The sequence below is a fragment of the Xiphophorus couchianus genome, chromosome 2 (genome assembly GCF_001444195.1).
Source record: "Xiphophorus couchianus chromosome 2, X_couchianus-1.0, whole genome shotgun sequence".
Lineage (NCBI taxonomy): Eukaryota > Metazoa > Chordata > Actinopteri > Cyprinodontiformes > Poeciliidae > Xiphophorus > Xiphophorus couchianus.
The window spans coordinates 33,598,926-33,616,123 of NC_040229.1; the positions used below are offsets into that span (position 1 = coordinate 33,598,926).

General features: G+C 42.1%; 1 protein-coding gene across 1 annotated transcript; it reads right to left on the reverse strand.

Moving 5' to 3' along the window:
- Positions 1-44: 44 nt before the first annotated feature.
- LOC114154155 (zinc finger protein 609-like) lies at positions 45-17,196 on the reverse strand. The gene is made up of 10 exons (XM_028032985.1): positions 16,852-17,196; positions 14,531-14,667; positions 12,695-13,542; positions 10,740-10,968; positions 8,410-8,497; positions 5,373-7,515; positions 3,610-3,985; positions 2,975-3,319; positions 2,076-2,154; positions 45-645 (listed from the first exon to the last, which is right to left on the reverse strand). Exons 3-9 carry the CDS (start codon positions 13,412-13,414, stop codon positions 2,081-2,083), a joined length of 3,975 nt encoding a protein of 1,324 aa, XP_027888786.1. The 5' UTR covers positions 13,415-13,542; positions 14,531-14,667; positions 16,852-17,196; the 3' UTR covers positions 45-645; positions 2,076-2,080.
- Positions 17,197-17,198: the final 2 nt, after the last annotated feature.

Genomic DNA, 17,198 nt, shown 5'->3' on the forward strand with positions numbered 1-17,198 from the left:
TACTGTACCAGCGTTCTGGTGGAAGAAATGACGCCGAGGTCAGGCAGCTTTCCAACAGCTACAGGTTTAATATCAGATCAACAACAGTAGAAAAACAGAGGCTAACAGACAAAAAGAAGAGTAAGAAATTCAACATCATCCAACAGACTCTTTAAAATAATTCCTCTGTACAATATTTACACACACACATGCACACACCCGCACACACTACATTACATTTACACACGTCTCCTCAGCCAGCCTCTGGATGTCCTCAGTGAGTCCTTTTTTTTCAACGATGCATCCAGGTGAAGAAGTGATGACGGCGTTCTGAGTGGGGAGTGAGAGGACTTTGACATGTATGAGGATGAGAGGAAAACATGAACCGGTGAGACGACAGAACGACGCCGATCGCTCATCACACCACCTCCAGTCACGCTTCACCATCAGAGCGTCTCTGTTTCCACCTGGCAACTCCACAGCGCCCCCTGTCTGAGAACCAGTGTGGAGGCAGCTGAACCGCCCAGAACCAGCAGAACTGTTTTGGTCCGGTCCAGCAGGGAGTCTGCTGGATGTGGAACATGAAGTGATGTCACAACAGAAAGATGCTTTCATGTGATCCAGTCACATAACTAGGATGGGTGGAGTTCAGCCAATCAAAACTACCTGCAGAGAGTTAGCAAAAAAACAAAACAAGATAACCGCATGAAAAGAAATAAACACTAAAACGACTCATTTCAAAAAGTTATTGGTTTCTGAGGATCTCAGGTTTTCATTAGTCATTTCTATGATTGTCAAAATAGTTTTGATTCATCATTACAACAATAAAATCTATAATGGTTTTTACAAAACCCCAAAAAACAAATATTCTCAGGAATGAGACTTTCACCATTTTCTTCACTGTTGGTTCCATGAGAGTAGCAATGAATATGTTTAAAAAACTAAATACAGTTACTGTGTGCTGATTAAAGTTACACAGTAACTAGTGTCTTGTATCTGTTTAATGCAGGTAAGCTGCTTCATTTCTATGGGTTTAGTTTTTCTGTTTCTTTAAAGAGCATTATTTGCATTTGTGAGCCTTTGACTGCAGTGACAAAAAGCCCATAACGTGTAGTTAAAATAGATTAAATGGATTTTGAAAATATTTTACCACCACTTTATTATGTCTTGTATTTATTGCAATAAATACAAAATTGCTCATCTGGATTTTCTAGCAGTTAAATTGTTGGTTCCCCTCTGATGATGGCTTAAACCCCACAGTGGCACTGCGCTGGCTTCCTGTCTGTAAAATCATCTTTTGTAGACGTGTCAGCATTTTTCCTCATGCCTGTTTTAGTAGTTTGTTTTTTCTGTTGAGCCACAATTCAAAACCAATGTCCACTTTTCATTGGTTCATTTTCAGTAAAATTTTATTCATCATTACTTCTGCCAGTTTCAAGTTATTTTAGTGACCATTAACTGAGGGAACCAACAATGTAGTCCAGGGCTGTAGCTCTAGAGCTACAGTAACTGAACACAGTGATGACCTGACGAGTCTCCACCATCAACTCTGAAACGGATTTCAGTACACCATTCGGGGCCTAAAAGACTAGTAATATTTAACATTTTATAATTTTACAGACAGGAAGCCAGTGCAGTGATTTAGGAATAAATAATCAAAATACCAGGGAAAACCTGCGAAGACTTGTTCAGTTATTATCAAAAAAAGGGGTTGACTGGAGTAATGTCAGTAAAGATTATTCCACTGAAAACTAAGACATTTGTAGCATGCCATTTTAAGAAAATGTATATAAATTAGAAAAAAATAGCATTCGCTGCAAAATTTTTAAAAAGTAAATTATCACGAGGTACAAAAGCAGAACTGCAATTCTGCACTTTAGAAAACCAATTCCTGTCTAAAGGACGCAACTATAATATGCGAAACAAAATCTAAAATGAGCCATGCAGTTTAGAGGGATTCATTCAGAAACTCTGTGATTCCATTCATTTGTCTTTGTGAGGCGAAAGAATCTGTTACTGAAGACTGCCACAGAGCTGTGTTCCTGCTGCTGTGTGAATAAAATCAGGAACCTTATGGAGGCCAGTTTGGATCTCACCAGTTTCACCTCCGTGGAGGGGGGTACATGGATGGGGCCGACGCTTGCTGACTTGCAACGATGGCTGAAGAGGAGAGGCCTGGAAGGAAATACCAGAAACGTTCAGCATCAAACTCCTGAGCCAGTCACTGACGAAAGGTGAAGATGCCTGCAAATGGCTCCGATCAACCTGAGAATCAATGTCTGGTGATGTAGCGAAATGCTCTCAGGTGGAGGTGACCTTTAACCTCTTCTCTGAAGTTATAATGGGAAGAAATCTAACCCTAACCCTCTCATTCTTTCAGGAACTGTACTCACAGTTTGTCCTGATGTCACAGGGTACTTATAGTATTTACAAGGTTCAAATAGTGTCTGTATTATACTGGAAAAATGGCTGAAAAGTAGAACATCTGCCTTGCAGTCTGAATGGATCAATTCCAAAATAAAATCCAATCTGTGCCTCTTCCATATGTGGAACTAATTCTGACAGGCATCCAATAGTTCTCAAAGTGTCTGATAAAATGTCACATGAGCGTTCAGACTGCAGACTTTTACATCATTGATGTGAGACATGGATCATAATCCTGCACCAGAAGAAGTCAGACGGTAGATCTAGATGTAAACAGTGGCTGAAAATTATGAATAAGCATATGTATGCATGGATGGATATGGTGAAACCATTTATGTTTTACTAAAGGGTGGATGAGAGATTGGAACATATTTTAACTTCCTTGATTTTCAAAGAGATAATAGTTCCTATCAACAGATTTTTAAAGTGTAAAAGTCTTGAGCAAGCAGGTCTGCAAAGCATCAGGACAAGATAATCTCCCCTATTAGGAAGTAAATTCAAAACTTGATTATCAGGTTGTTGTGTAAAATGTTTGACATATTCGTACTGCGTGGCAGCATGAGGATCTCACCCGCAGCGTAGGACAGGTCATACTGTCCTGACAGCAGAGGGTATCCCAGGTGATGATGGGGAGGAATGACGCGATGTGAAGGAGAAGACCGAGGCCGAGCGCCCTCTCTCTCACGCTCCCTGTCCCGTTCCCAGTCTCGTTCTCGTTCCTGCGCCGTTTTGTTGTCTTGTACGGAGGGTGATTTGCTTTTGTACTGGCTAGCATGCTGTTGCAGCAGGTCCAGAGCTTTGGCCTCGCTGGGCGGCTTCACAGTTGGACTTGACCTGGAGGGTTTCTCCCCGTCCTCCCCTCCTGCCACTTTCCCTCCATACGAAGAAAAAGGGTAACCAGCCTTCAGGTATGAAGCTGAGGACAAAGTAAGCAAAGTCCCAGTGTGAGACTACTTTCTAACTACAGCAGGGAGAACAAGTATTTTATCAACTTCATAAAATAATGGCCAAAGTCATTTTTGTGCCAAAAGCGATTTTGGCAAAAAAAAAAGTTGCTATCTCAGAAAAAAAAAATCACTTTTGGCAAGAACTGATTTAGTGTTCTATTTTTATTATATTTTTCAGAAGCAAGTTAGAGGGTGAAAAACAAAAACGGTGCCAAAACGACGCTCCGTTATTCAGATAACTAACATTAACCAACATTACCTGGATAGTTCTGCATCATGACTGCAGGCATGCCTCTGTAGCCGGGGTGGCTGGGATCATAGCCCTGGCTGTAGCCATAAGGTCCCTGCATGTAGGACATGTAGCCCTGATGCTGGGCCAACGGGGAGGCGAACTGCATGTGGGGGACGCGGACCTCTTTCCCTCCACCTTGGTGCTCCTCTGGGGGCAGCAGCGTTCTGCCCTCCACCCCTTCTTTCACCTCATCCTTCTGAAGGCTCTCCTTTACCCGCGGCCTGTCCTCCTTGGCCTTCCTCTCTCGCTCCCTCTCATCTTTCCACCTTTCTTCTTCTTGCTGCCTTGCAGCTTCTGAGTATTTACTGGGATACACGTAGGGCCACAGGTGAGAGTCTGGCTCCTGGGAACAAAAAGAAAACCTGAGAAAAGTACTGTTTTTTGACAGTTGTATAAAGAACTACAGCTGCTATCTCTGAGGGCTAATTCTCATTTCTGGAGCTGCTGTCACTTTCTCTACTTGTCATGTGTGCCAGCAGTTTGAAAACCATGTTTCAGGTGGGTTTAATTGTGAATTTAAGCACTTTTTGTGGAACATTGATATAGAGGTTTGTGTTTCAAACATAATTTGCCTCCATTACTATATATGGTGTAGGTGTATTGGGTTAAAGGAGGTATAATCTACACTGCTGAACGGCAGCAAAATATCATGGTACCTTTGTTGTGATGTCAAAGTCTCACTTTATTTTTAGTCCATACTTTGTACTCACCTGATGAAAGATCAACAAGTGCCCCAAATGGTTACTGCGGGTTAGGGTTAGCCACACCCACAAAGGTCAGAACCTACTGTTGAGTGAGCTTCGCAATGTGCTAATTTCAATTAATTAATGACAAAGATTTAAACATGTTTAAAATGTGTGATTTAAAAAAATATATACATAGGTTCCAGCCACCATCTATAAATTTGATGCACAGGCACCACCTGCAAACATTACAGTGATGGATGATGAAGCTGCTTCTCGGTTAATTTTTGCTTCAAAAAGCGATCAGATGGGACGCTGGAAAAGACTGCTGTTCTGGTCATGTTGTGCTAAAAGACGTTAGCCTATCAGAGAAGCTATTCTAGCCTAAAGTAGCATCTCAATGCTAAACTTGAAGCAGCAGCACAGACGTCCCAATGCTGATGTCAGCATCAACAGACACATTCCTAAAGGATTTGTTCAGGAGTTCCTGGAATCCTTGAAACATGAATGGCTAGAATAGCACTTTGCAGCAATCTGATGGTTCAAGAACCTAAATAGCAAATTAATAACAATAATAATGTATGTATTTGTTGTTTAGCTCATATTCTACTCTATTTAAACCATTTTATTTGAAAATGTTCTGTTGACATATTGTTTTGATCAAAATGCGACTAAATACAGACACTGCAATTAATTCAATTGAAAATACTGCTAAAGTTAAACTATTAATATTAATATTTATAATGGTATGTTATATGTGAATCTAAAATTGACTTCAAGACATGACCTGTTCTGACATATGAAATTTTCTTAAAAATAACATCAAATTATACTCAAGTGAGGAAACATCAGTAATGTCAACTTCAAAGTTGCAAAACAATTAGAATGAAACAGTTTCTCCTAGCATTAAGGAAGCCTGCAGTTATTAAAATTAAATGATATAATTGTTACATTGCATTATATAAACAAGTACTGCAGCCTAACTTGTACAGTATTTCCTGAAACCTTCTTATAAAACTCAGAACACAACATGCAGAAATGCATTACCTGTCTGTACCACATGGTGGAGTCCACACCTGTTGGTCTGCCTAGTTCTATCCCTGGTTTGGCCTCTTCTTTCCCATGGTGACTCGTTTCATGAAGTTTCATCTTCAGCCCTTCAGCCTGGGTGCTGGGGAGCTTCATCTCCTCTCCTTTAGCCATAATGACCGACTTGGCCTGTTCTGAAGCTGCTGCAGGATCTTTAGATTTGGCCGGAGTGACCAATCCTTTAGACCCCAGGTCTGTGAGGCCGGGGGCGCCAGAGACTGAAGGGGGGCCTGAGGTCTTCTGCTTCCACTCATCTCTACCAATGGAGTCACGGTCTTTGCCTTCCAGCTTCTTGTCAGATTGCCGCTGCCTCTCCTCATATTGCTGACGGTAAGCTGGGTTAGAGGCCAGCAGGTGATTATGGTAGGCAGGATCAGAGGCATAGGAGTAGGGGGCCACATAGTACTGGTTGTAATACAGAGGTTGGGAGTACATGTTGGAGCGCGGTTGGATGACTGATGGCTGCTGAGGACCCAGTTCTGCCTTCCTCTCCTCCGGAGGCTCCACCTTAAGTTTGCCCTCCTCTACCACCTCTAAGTCTTCCTCCTTCTTCACCTTCACCTGTGTTGCCTCCATATGAGCAGTTGCTCCTGGTACTGCTCCTGGGCTGGGGTTTGGGTAGCTTGGAGAGTAGTAGGAGTCATAGTTGGGGTAGTATGGTGACTCCTTACTGGGAGCCTGAGAAGGGAACAGTGTTTTCTTGGCACCTTCGCGCGGCCCCTGATCAGGATCCGGTTTGACCTTCACGCCCTCTGCCTTCCCTTCTCCATCTTCGCCTGCATCAGAGATGTCAGAGTAAGCGGGGCTGCTGGTCTTCACAGACACATTGTCAGCACCGTTCTGGTTCTGGTGCAATGGTGTTGCTAAGCCAGCCTCTATCCTGCTTGCGACGCCGATGGACGGACTTGGAGCATTGTCGGAAAAACTGTAGACCTTGTCAGCCTCAGCTTTGATGCTTGCCAAACGGCTCTGGTGAGCTTCCATGCAGCCATTAAGCAAACTATCTGTTGTCTCGGAATACGGACTTTTTCCCTCCTCCAGCCGCCCTATCTTGTTCATTGCTACAGGACTATCCTCCTCCTTCCAACTGTCCCTCTTCTTCTTGTCTTTCTTTTTCTTGTCTTTCCCGAGGGTGGGGCTGCAGGAAGGGTCAGAGAGTGGAGAGGGTTTAGTTTGGCTGTTTTTCAGCTGGGGGCTGCTGGGTACAGACTGTACCACTGAGCTCAATGCCGGAGATGGTGCCTGGGGAGAGTATGATGATGCAACACCAAGGGGCAAAGGCCGGCCCATCTTCGCACTTTTCTGACTTGATTTATCAGGTTTGCTGTTTACTGACATTCTTCTGGCCTTTCTGTCATCCACTCCATCATTGCTGGCCTCATCGGTTAAACATCCCCCCTCCTCACCGCCGTCAGTGGCCTCAGGCTCCCCGTCCCCTGCCTTCTTTTTTCCCTTCAATGTCTGCTTTCCTGACGAGGGAGAAGGGGCATCGAAGCCTCGTCCTTTGGGAGTATTGGAGCGGGCAGGAGAGAACGCAGCACCATTACAGGAAGTTGGGTCATGCTGGAGTACAGAGTCATCCCCATATTCACTGTCCCCATCCTGGTCCAGTCGTACATCGTGGTCATTATGGGCACGAGCCTGGTGGTACTTCAGCCCGTTAATGTGTTTGTATTTCTTGTTGCAGTTGGGATAGGGGCAGTCGATAAGTACAGGAGAAGGACAAGTCCGCTCCAGTTGTGGGGGGGCCAGGGCTTCTGTTTTCCCAACAGGGACCAGGGTCCCCACACCAGAAGAGTTGGTTCTCATGCGCTTTGAGGCTTTAGAGTCCTCAGAGCTGGAGGTAGGTTCCATGTCAGACACAGGTTTAGTTTTCCTCTTGGCAGAGGATGGGCTGGCCTTTGCATCTTCACCACAACCCACCACCACACCCCGTCGCCCTTTGCTGGTTGCAGCAGCTCCACGAGTCTTGCTCCCACTGCCTTTGCTGTCTGATGAGTTGCTGTGGTCATTCAAAGGCGTGTTGGTGCTGGGACGCATCCTTTTTCCCCGCCCACGGCCACTTCGCATCTCCATGTCACTGGTGGGGGACTCACAAAACCTGTAGGCAAACAGTTAAAGCATTTAGACTCCATTCTCCATCATGTGTGGTCAACCTTTTCTTTACTTTATGAAGTTCAGTCTATGCGCCCATCTAAACCTCTCTCAGTTGCAGTTTAATGTAAAGTCATAGTAAAAAGTAGTTATCAGGATTCCTTCAGGTTTCACCAACTCAAATAACAATGACGTCTGAGCGTTATTCAAATTTTTGTGTGACAAAAGTCCAACAAAACCCCCCCCCAAAAAACAACTAAATATAAGGTATGAGATTAAACAGTACTGTCCTGCCACAACAAAATCTAAGACCTGAGATCGGAGTATTTTTGGCCAACCTACATTTTTTAGTAAATTTAAGACGTTTTAAGGATGTGTGTACACCATGTCCATCCATCCATCCATCCATTTTCTGTACACCCTTATCCCTAGTGGGGTCAGGAGGGGTGTGGGTCCCTATCTCCAGCGAACGTTTCGGGCGAGAGGCGTTTGTCCTGCCAGTCCTTTAACCTGACAGTCATGTTTTTGGACTGTGGAGTACCCAGTGAGAACCCATGCATGAACAGGGAGAACATGCAAACTCCATGCAGAAAGATCCCCAGCTTGAATCGAACCCAGGACCTTCTTGCTGCAAGGCAACAGTGCTACCTACAGCACAACTGTGCAGCCCTGCACGTACACTATGTTAATTTTGCAATCTAGGAAATTCCTTCTTTACTTTCAGAAACAAACTTTCTGATTAAATGAAAACTTAATCAGCCCAAAATTGATCCTACCCCTAGAAAATTTGTGTAGTCAGAAACGGTTAGTTTTTTAAATAGATCACCGCGGAAGGCAATATGCATCTCCTAATTCAGTAAGCTGCTAACCAGTGAACTGTAACTGGAATGTGTTTACATACCTCGGCGGGGCCCAGTCGTGTCTTGTGCAGTCCAGAAGGGTCCCAACATATGTCTTGTTCCTCCAGGTGATATTAACCACTAGCATCCCTGCAGAAAGGAGAACACAGTAACTAAAGTATCACAATGGAATCAATGCAGACAGTTTAAAGACTAGTAGCTATGACTTGTTTTAAGCGTTTAAAAAAAGAACAAAAATTTTCTTTTTGTTTTTTAAAAATAACAATTACATAAGTCTCTATCTTTCATAAAAACTATTTTTTTTACATATTTGTTGAAATTGTCACTATGTCGTGACAATTTGGTAGGAGACAAATAAGCTTCACTGCCTTCTCCCAGTGCTATCCAGAAAACAACCAATCAGAGCCAGGAGGCGGGTCTTATCATTCCACCCCTTTGTGTGATGTTGCATCCCCTCCCCTCTCTCTCTTTCTATGCAGCTAGCACAGCATGTCAGGAATGCATAGGTTACTAAGCATAGACACCACTGACGGCAAATAAACAGTTTCCCTGCAACAGTAAGTGGTTTCTCTGAAATTAATACAGAGCAGCAAGGACATAAGGTTGATTGACAGCGCCAAACCTTCCTCCTGGCTCTGATTGATTGTTTTTGGTTGGGACGACACAGAAGCGGTGCATTTCGTCAGACGGCAATACTCGCTCAGAGAGAAGCACCCCACTTAGAGGACCATTTCAACATGAAATACCTTTGACAATATGTCAATTGATTTATAAAGCAATTGAAAACAGAAATTAACTGCTCTTTCACTCTCTCTCTCCTACTGTTCGCTCCAAAACCGTGATGACACAGTTCCGTTAAAAATGCTGTTGTAGTCCAACCATTGCGCCACGCAATTCAGAAATGCTTATCTGCCCCCAAACTCTGACAAAACACCGAACAATTCAACATTATGCCGCTAGATAGATAGATAGATAGCATTTATTGTCATTGAACAGAATTCAACGAAATTTCCATTGCAGCTCCCGTGCAAAAGGTCAAATATATACAGTATAAATAAGCAAACACACAATAATAATAATAACAATATATACAACTAAATTAACTAAAGGCACTCAACCACACCAAAGAAGTAGCAGCAGGTCCAATTATGGCAAAGTACAGATAATGTGACAGTGCAAAGTGCAGAACAATATGGCTGTGTGGGGGTGGGGGATATGTATGTGTGACTGCGAGGTTATGATATGTGTGGGAGGGGGGGGCGGCAGGGAGTAAGAACTTCACAACAACTCATAGGCGGAAGTGAGAGTGCTGCCCACCACAAATAATGATCCGGGCGGAACACGGTGCACTACATAATAAAACATAATTTAACAAAGCTTCGGGGCAGATAAATTTTTCTTGAGGAATTGTAATAATCGAGGCACTCGAATCATTCGAGGAATCGTTTCAGCCCTAGCTAATTGAAACCAAAACCCCAGACTGAGAACTTTTGTCATCCAGTTTTTGGTGGGAAGAGAGAAACAATAAATTATGCAAATAGAAATTATTGAGCTTGCTTTAACTTCTCATGCAATTAATTGATTTATTGTTTATTGTGACATGCTTATTCACACAAACTTCAACATGACAATTAATAAAACAAAGATAAGAAAGTCCATCTGAGACAAATGTCAACAAATTAAATAAAACTAATAATACATAAAAAACATGAAACAGAATTGGGCTGCGATGATTCAATACCGACCTTAAGTCAGGGGATTAAAAAAAAAAAAACAATGACTTGTGTCTTTATTGTCCTATGAAATAGTCTTCCTCTTTCAGTTACCAACATGGTCAACATTAAGGCTTGTAAATCTTTTAATATTTGCTTGGCTTCCTATTTTCAATCTGCAGAAACTATGCATTAATGTTATACGACTGCAGTAATATCTTTACAATTAGAGTGCCATCTTTAAATATTCACAGTACAATTATTATGTAGAGTAAGTATTATACCAGAAACTAGAGACCCACCAAATTCTGGTTTTCTTGTAGATCTGATCTTCCTGTTCTAATTTCTTTAAAAGAACGCAATCTAAACTCTGCTGACACATCTATCATAGAAGGAGTAGTTGTGAATCCAACTGAAAATCCAGGAATTACAATATTATCCACAGTTACGTATCCAATGATCTATCCTTCTACCCTGTATCTGATTTTCATTCTTAAAAAGGTGCATCAGTGTAAGTGCTGTTGGGTGATGCACTTCTACACCAAACAATGGTGGTGCTCTTAATTTTGTGTTGTTTAATGTAATAACTCCACATGATTACTCGCTGTAAAGACAGCCATTGACAGAGTCATTTGTTTTATTCGTGTTAGGCTGCTCACCATCTTCGGTCTCCTGCCACACAATTCCTTCCAGGTTGACGCTTGTGCCAGGCTCACAGGGTCCCAGACATTCCGGCTCAGTGGCCAGAGCTGCTTCTGCTGTGTTCACTGCAACGGAGCGCGTGCGAACCATGATTTGCTCACAAGGGGACGAGATGTCGCTGCTGTTAGCAGGAGGACCGAGGAGGTGAAGAGGAGGAGGAGCACAGGTGGAAAAGGGAGATTCCATCTGTAGGAAGAAGCGGACAGAGAAGCCCTGCTGTCAGTCACATTCACAAACCGTGAGGTTTCAGGCCAAGAAACCCTGTCATCCCCCGTGTTCAGCAGATATGCAACCAGACTTTAAAAAAATAATAAAAAATATTTATACACACATCACCAAGTTGATTACTGCTGAACAAAGTAGAGCAGAAATAATACACCAGAAGTCCCATCTTACTCCTCTACAGCCCATGTCATTTTTTAGCTACCAACAAATGCAGATGCACTGCTTCTGTCCTGTTCCAATGGAATATAATGTAAAATGTCTGTGGGACCAAGACGTTTGTTTTTTGTTTTAAACCAAGGAGGGTATAAACGGGTTCATTTTTACTTCAAAAACTATCTGATAAAACACTGGAAACACTGCTGTTCTGTTCAAGTTGTGCTAAAAGGAGTTAGCTTATCAGAGAAGCTATTTTAGCCTAAAATAGCATCTCAATGCTAAACATGTAGCAGCAGCACAGATGTCCCAACACTAACATCAGCGTCAACAGTCACATTTCTAAAGAAGATGTAGGAATGTTCAGGCGTTGCTGGAACACTGGAAAGCTGAAGATGCATAATACTTTGCACCAATCTGACAGTTTAAGAACCTAAATAACAGATTAAAAACAATATATTTGATTTTGAGCTCATGTATATATATTTATTCAATAATTTAGCAGCAAAAAGCAGTTTTGAACTGAAAATGTTACTTATGTTGATATATGGCTGCAATTAATTCAATTATACATTTTAAGAGTCCCCCCTCTAAAGATGAGGACACGTTTTAGATTAAATATAAAAACTGCAGCATAATTTGAAGGGAAAAACTGATTTCACAAACTGAAATCCTACAAGAGTCTCCATGCAACTTTTTCACTTCTGATACAATATCGATATTGCACCTTTGAGTATTGGCCGATACCAATATTGACCCAATACAATATCAGCACAAATCATTATTACTTATTTTGTAGTGTGAAATGTTAAAATTGTGAAAAGTGATATTCAAACGGAGAACAATAGTCAACATCAATAGGTGTGACAACAACTGACACATTTATCATTAGCTAATGGGTTTGCATATAGGACATAAGAAATGCTGGAGCAGACTAAATGATGGGGAAGACTAATTGCTGGAGCGATGTGCTTCTATCAGCATGCCTACCTGAGATTTTAGATGTAGGCCGATGTAATCCAAAACTCGTTTTTTGCCTAATATCAGATGGGACACCATAAAGCTATTGTAAAGCAGAAGATATTAAAAAAATCACCACAGTACTAAAGTCTTTCCACTGAAGTTGAGAAAATATACTTTAAAATACTGTGGTTAGTTTATAAATCACTGAACCGCTTGGCACCACAAAATATTAAAGATCTGCTGTTGTTTTATCAACCTTCCGGACCTCTGAGGTCTTCTGGTTCTGCTTTGCATCCCAGAACCAGAACCAAACATGGAGAAGCAGCATGCTGGCTTTGGCTCCCAGTAACACAACCAATTTATTGCTTAGGTTGGTGTTTTCTGTTGCAATAGCTCAGAGAAACAGGGCAATAACCCTGACTATGTTAATATTGAGCAAATTCAGTCATCTGCTCTCTATTAACATTTTGTCCCCAAACAAAATGTAAGCAGTTTAGATACCAGAAACCACTTCATGTTTATTTGACAATATTACAACAGTTCCATAGGAAGAAACAGAATGTTGCATTACCTTCTCATTACTGGCAACTTTCTTCAGATTTCGGCAGTCTGCGTCATCTACCTCCTCCTGCTCTGTCATCATGGCGACAGCCTGGCCAATCCCTGCAGAGTCCAATGCCAGGTTCCCAAACTGGTCGGCAGGGTTTAACTCTGGGTTTTGTTGATTCTCGAAGGAGCTGTTACGAGGGGCTCCAAGAGGCAGAACACCAGACTCCTTCTCAGTGTTGACCATTCTTGTCGCTACAGCTTCTATTTTCTCCTTTTTAGTTTTTCCGCATGCCACATCTTTGTCCTTTTTTATAGCTGGGGGAATACGAGAGGCTTTACCAGACTTATCAGTCCCCTTAGTTAGGGTAGAGGTAGTGTTCTGGGGTGCCATGTCTCCCTGGGCCCTGCTTTGGGCCTCCTTCTTAGTTCCATCTGTAGTCTTTCCACTTTCTTTGGAGTTTTTACTGCGCTTCGATTTGCACTTGCCATCTTTGCTCTGCATGGCAGCAACAGGACTGACAAACTTTATGTTGTCAGGTAAAGCAGCTACAGCACCTGGAGGGGCAGCCATGCCCCCTCCTTCCTTACTGCTTGACATCTCTAACTTGTCCTTTTCTAAATCAGCATCCAGGTCAATGATCAGATTCCCAACACCAATATCCCATTCGTCACCACTGTCGTAAGTGTCCACCGCATTGGAGTCCACACCTTTCCCACCTGCAGGGCTGCTGCTGAGGGACATCTTAGTTCAAGCGTCCCAGAGGGCCACAGAGGGCCGCAGGGGGTGGGGGGCCGTGCTCCTCCCTACAGCAGTGCACCTGCTCAAGGCTGCAGCCTGTGTCTCCTCCACACCGTTTCCCACATCGCCTCCTGTAAAAGAACAAAAATCACAGATTGAAGGTTGGCATTTAACGTGATCAACTAGAGATTAATTCACCATTTCTCACCCACAGACTAGAATATCATAAGGTGACGAATGGAAGGAAAGTTTCCTCTGAGTATTAATATACAGTCTCCCCTGGATACTTTATAGTTTGGCAGTTTTCACAGAAAAGAAAAACTTTTTAATATTTCAGCCCTGGTAAAGATAAAATCCGCTTATACACTATGCGCCTTTTAGCAGTTTCTTTTACACCACTTAGCCAGGACAAAAATGCATGAATAGAGCAGCACGATATATCGGCACCGCAAGTAAAGGCTGGGGTATACACTGGGGTAAACCCTGCATCCATCAGGCAGGGTGAAATATTTCAAGTCCACTCCTGGTGAAGCTCCTCCGTGGATTTTCCTTGACAATCCTGTCAGCGGTGCAATTATTCATGGAGGATCGTAAGAAGGATTCAGTTTTAGTTAAACATGGCGTGAGAAATCTCAGACTCATTGCTTTCTTGTGTCAGCTGGTTGATAAGCATCATTTTCAGATAGCACAGAATGTTTATGTATTCTAATTTCATATTATTGTCTGAGTTATTTAGTCTATTTCATTGAATTAAAAGGTGTTGGGGGTGAGGCGCTGGGCGGCGTTAGTAGATAGGAGGCATCAGGGGAGCATGAAGAGTCAGATTTATAATGCATCATAACCTTAAAGATCATAACTCAATTATGAGTTAACTAAAAACTCTCACCCACCCTGGGTTAGTTTGCGTGGGAAGTTATTCTGAGATCAGTTTTGAGTTTAGTAAACTTGTTCTTCATTGTTATTACTAGCAGCAACTATTTACCGTGTTATACAAGGCAAATAAACCTTGTCCAGAATGCTTTGATAAAGATCATTTCTCAGAAACCAGGAGGAGTCATGTAAAAACATCTCGACTTGTTTCAGTCTCATCAGGTTCATAAACACTCAGGGAACTGATACCTTGACCTGAAGAGACTGGGGCTGACCCATCTCAGACCTCAGATGAGCGCCTCCTTAGAAAGCTCCAGTCTGCTGTTCATCCTCAGATCAGAATTAATGACCGCATCGTCCTCCTGCTTCAAAAAGCCCCTTTTCACCTGGAACAAGCAGAAAGCAGTTACAAAATAATTCTGGGATCGTCTCTCTTTGTGTTTAATAAGATCTGTTTGGCTTCAGACAGCCACTCTATTGTGAGGCGGCATAAGGATAGTTGCCTTTAAAGGTTCTTCTTCTGAATGGTTGATATTTTTATATAAATGTCACAAAAGATGTACCTGACAAGACGTCAATTTGATCAAATATTACATTAATGTCTCAGTGAGAAAAAGGCCTAAAACCAGAGCATAACAATATATGGACCTTTATTATCATTGTTCAATGTACAACATAACTGTGATCGGAGTGACTAATTAGCAGTCTGAATATAATAAGAATGTGTGAACACTGTACACAAGAAACAGAAATAGACACAGAAGTTAAATCAAGTTGAACATTTAAAATAGTTTTTAAATGTACAACTTCAATAGTAATTGAATTTGAAAAGAAAAAAAAACATTTAAAATAGTAAGAGTCAAGATGGTCATTACTAATAGACTGATGTAAAACATTTCTGGGTGCCATTTGATTCTTTGCCATCCTCTGTGCTGTGAGTGCAGTGTGTTCACAGCCTGTGTGTGTGGGTGCTCAGCATTCTGACTGCCTGACAGGGTGAAGAGGAAGAAGAGGATGAGGAGGTGGCTCCTAGGATGTGTGGGATCATGTCAAATTGTTGTGGCCCTTGTGAAGGGGTCACTTGAGTTTTCCTCATCAGGTTCTTCTTTTCTTAGTTTCTCCTGTTTCAAGTAAAATCAATGGATCCCCACATTTCTTTGCACTAATTCATAACTGTAAATTTGTAGTAAAATTTATGCAAAAACGGTCAAAAATATATTTATTTATGTGCTATAAACGAAAAACACAGTTGAAGATTAGTGCTGAAGTTTTGGTCAGACATAATCATTTAATAAAATTTGATTAGTTTGATAGTTCAGCTATTTGATATTTTATTTGTCTGCACAAGGTCCGACTAATAAGTGACAATTATTCTAACTACTAGAGACAGAGAGAGAGAGATATTAATATCGTGGTAATGTGCAATCACAGCATTATTAAAGTCAGAGGTAGAATGTCTGTGGCATGAATATTATGTCATTCACAACAGTGGCAATCTTTGAATAGTGGAATATTACTTCCTCTGCGAACTTAACTCATATTATTGATGTATCGAAACTTTGGAAATTAGGGGTAATGTAAATAAAACATTGTCATCACGTAGCGCTGAGAAAAGCAGCCTAGTTCCCGTTAGCCTGGTGCAGCTAAGTAGCTGCAGCTGACGCGTCGGCCCCACATCTTTACCGCATATTACCACAAAGCTAACGAGCTTTGAAATGTGACATCATAGCGGATTTATTACAACAACGTTAGCGTCAGTCACGCATAAACAACTAAGATCGACTGTTTGTACGGAGTCATGCGAACGTGTTCGTCAGAATTTCTGCAGCTAATATGAGGCCCATCATGGCCCACTACAGGGCTAACGGCATCCATTATCGGACGCAGCTTATTCAGATAGAGTGGCAGAATTTCCGTAACGACCGTCAGGTTTGACACAAATACCCTGCGCCTGGTAGATAAATCATTCTTTCAAGATGTCAAACTATATGTGATCCCATGAGTTCAATGTTGCAGACACGGGTAATATTCGCGTTAATGTAAATTGTTGTTTGTTGTGTATGATCAAAGAACCAAAGCAATAAATATCATTTGCAGACAAATGATTGTACAGTGTAAGCTGTTTTAGACTTTGTATTCCTTAGACCAATTAAAGAGCAGCCATACTTTAGATAAAGACCCTCTGAAGCAAACTAACATGACACACTGGAAGCTTGATAAATACTACAACAACCTGAAAACTTTAAAATACCTGCAACTCGAGCTTACTGATGCCAAGACTACTTTCTCAATCAAACAACAACAACACAAGTTACATGTCCACCTAAATACCCTCAGCGATTAATGAATAATTGAGTTGGAGTTAAAGATGCATGTAGGGTCAAAAGAAACAAGCGGGTCACAGGAAAACGTGTCCGATGACGGAATCCTGTCCCTTAGCTTCGAGGTCTCCAGACAAAGACAGCAGCTAGCCTGCTGAGCTAACTCCGGGGATACCAGCCTAGCATTCTCTAAAGGACAAAACTAAAGTTCCTCTAACAGAGACAGCGCAGTCTAACATTACCACTTACCAAGTTAAGGATCCCTTGCCAGTAAATATTCATGTACACTTCACAGGTTGATTTACTTCCAGAAATGATAATCAAGACAAGTTGCCCCAATGTTTAACTGAGGAGTCAACGTGCTCCCAGTTCAATGGACAGCAGCCATCACAGTCATATCCCGGAGAACGCTTCAAAACACCAGGGAACAGTCACAGCCAACAGTCAGCGCTGCGGACTGAACGGAAACAAAACAAACAGCAACAATTCCATGACCAAATGGGATAATCCAGCGATTCCAGGTCCAGGTATCCTAGTTAACAGTCAATGTAGACAGGAACACACCAGTAGCACTACGGAGCTAAATGGCTGTTGGC

Bases quoted from the DNA above. Each gene is read 5' to 3' on its own strand.
- LOC114154155 (XM_028032985.1), bottom strand. From the start codon at position 13,414: ATGTCCCTCAGCAGCAGCCCTGCAGGTGGGAAAGGTGTGGACTCCAAT. The intron at 10,969-12,694 runs GTAATGCAACAT...TTCTTCCTACAG, and splicing joins AAGTTGCCAGTAATGAGAAG to ATGGAATCTCCCTTTTCCAC. The intron at 3,320-3,609 runs GTAATGTTGGTT...CTTTGTCCTCAG, and splicing joins CATGATGCAGAACTATCCAG to CTTCATACCTGAAGGCTGGT.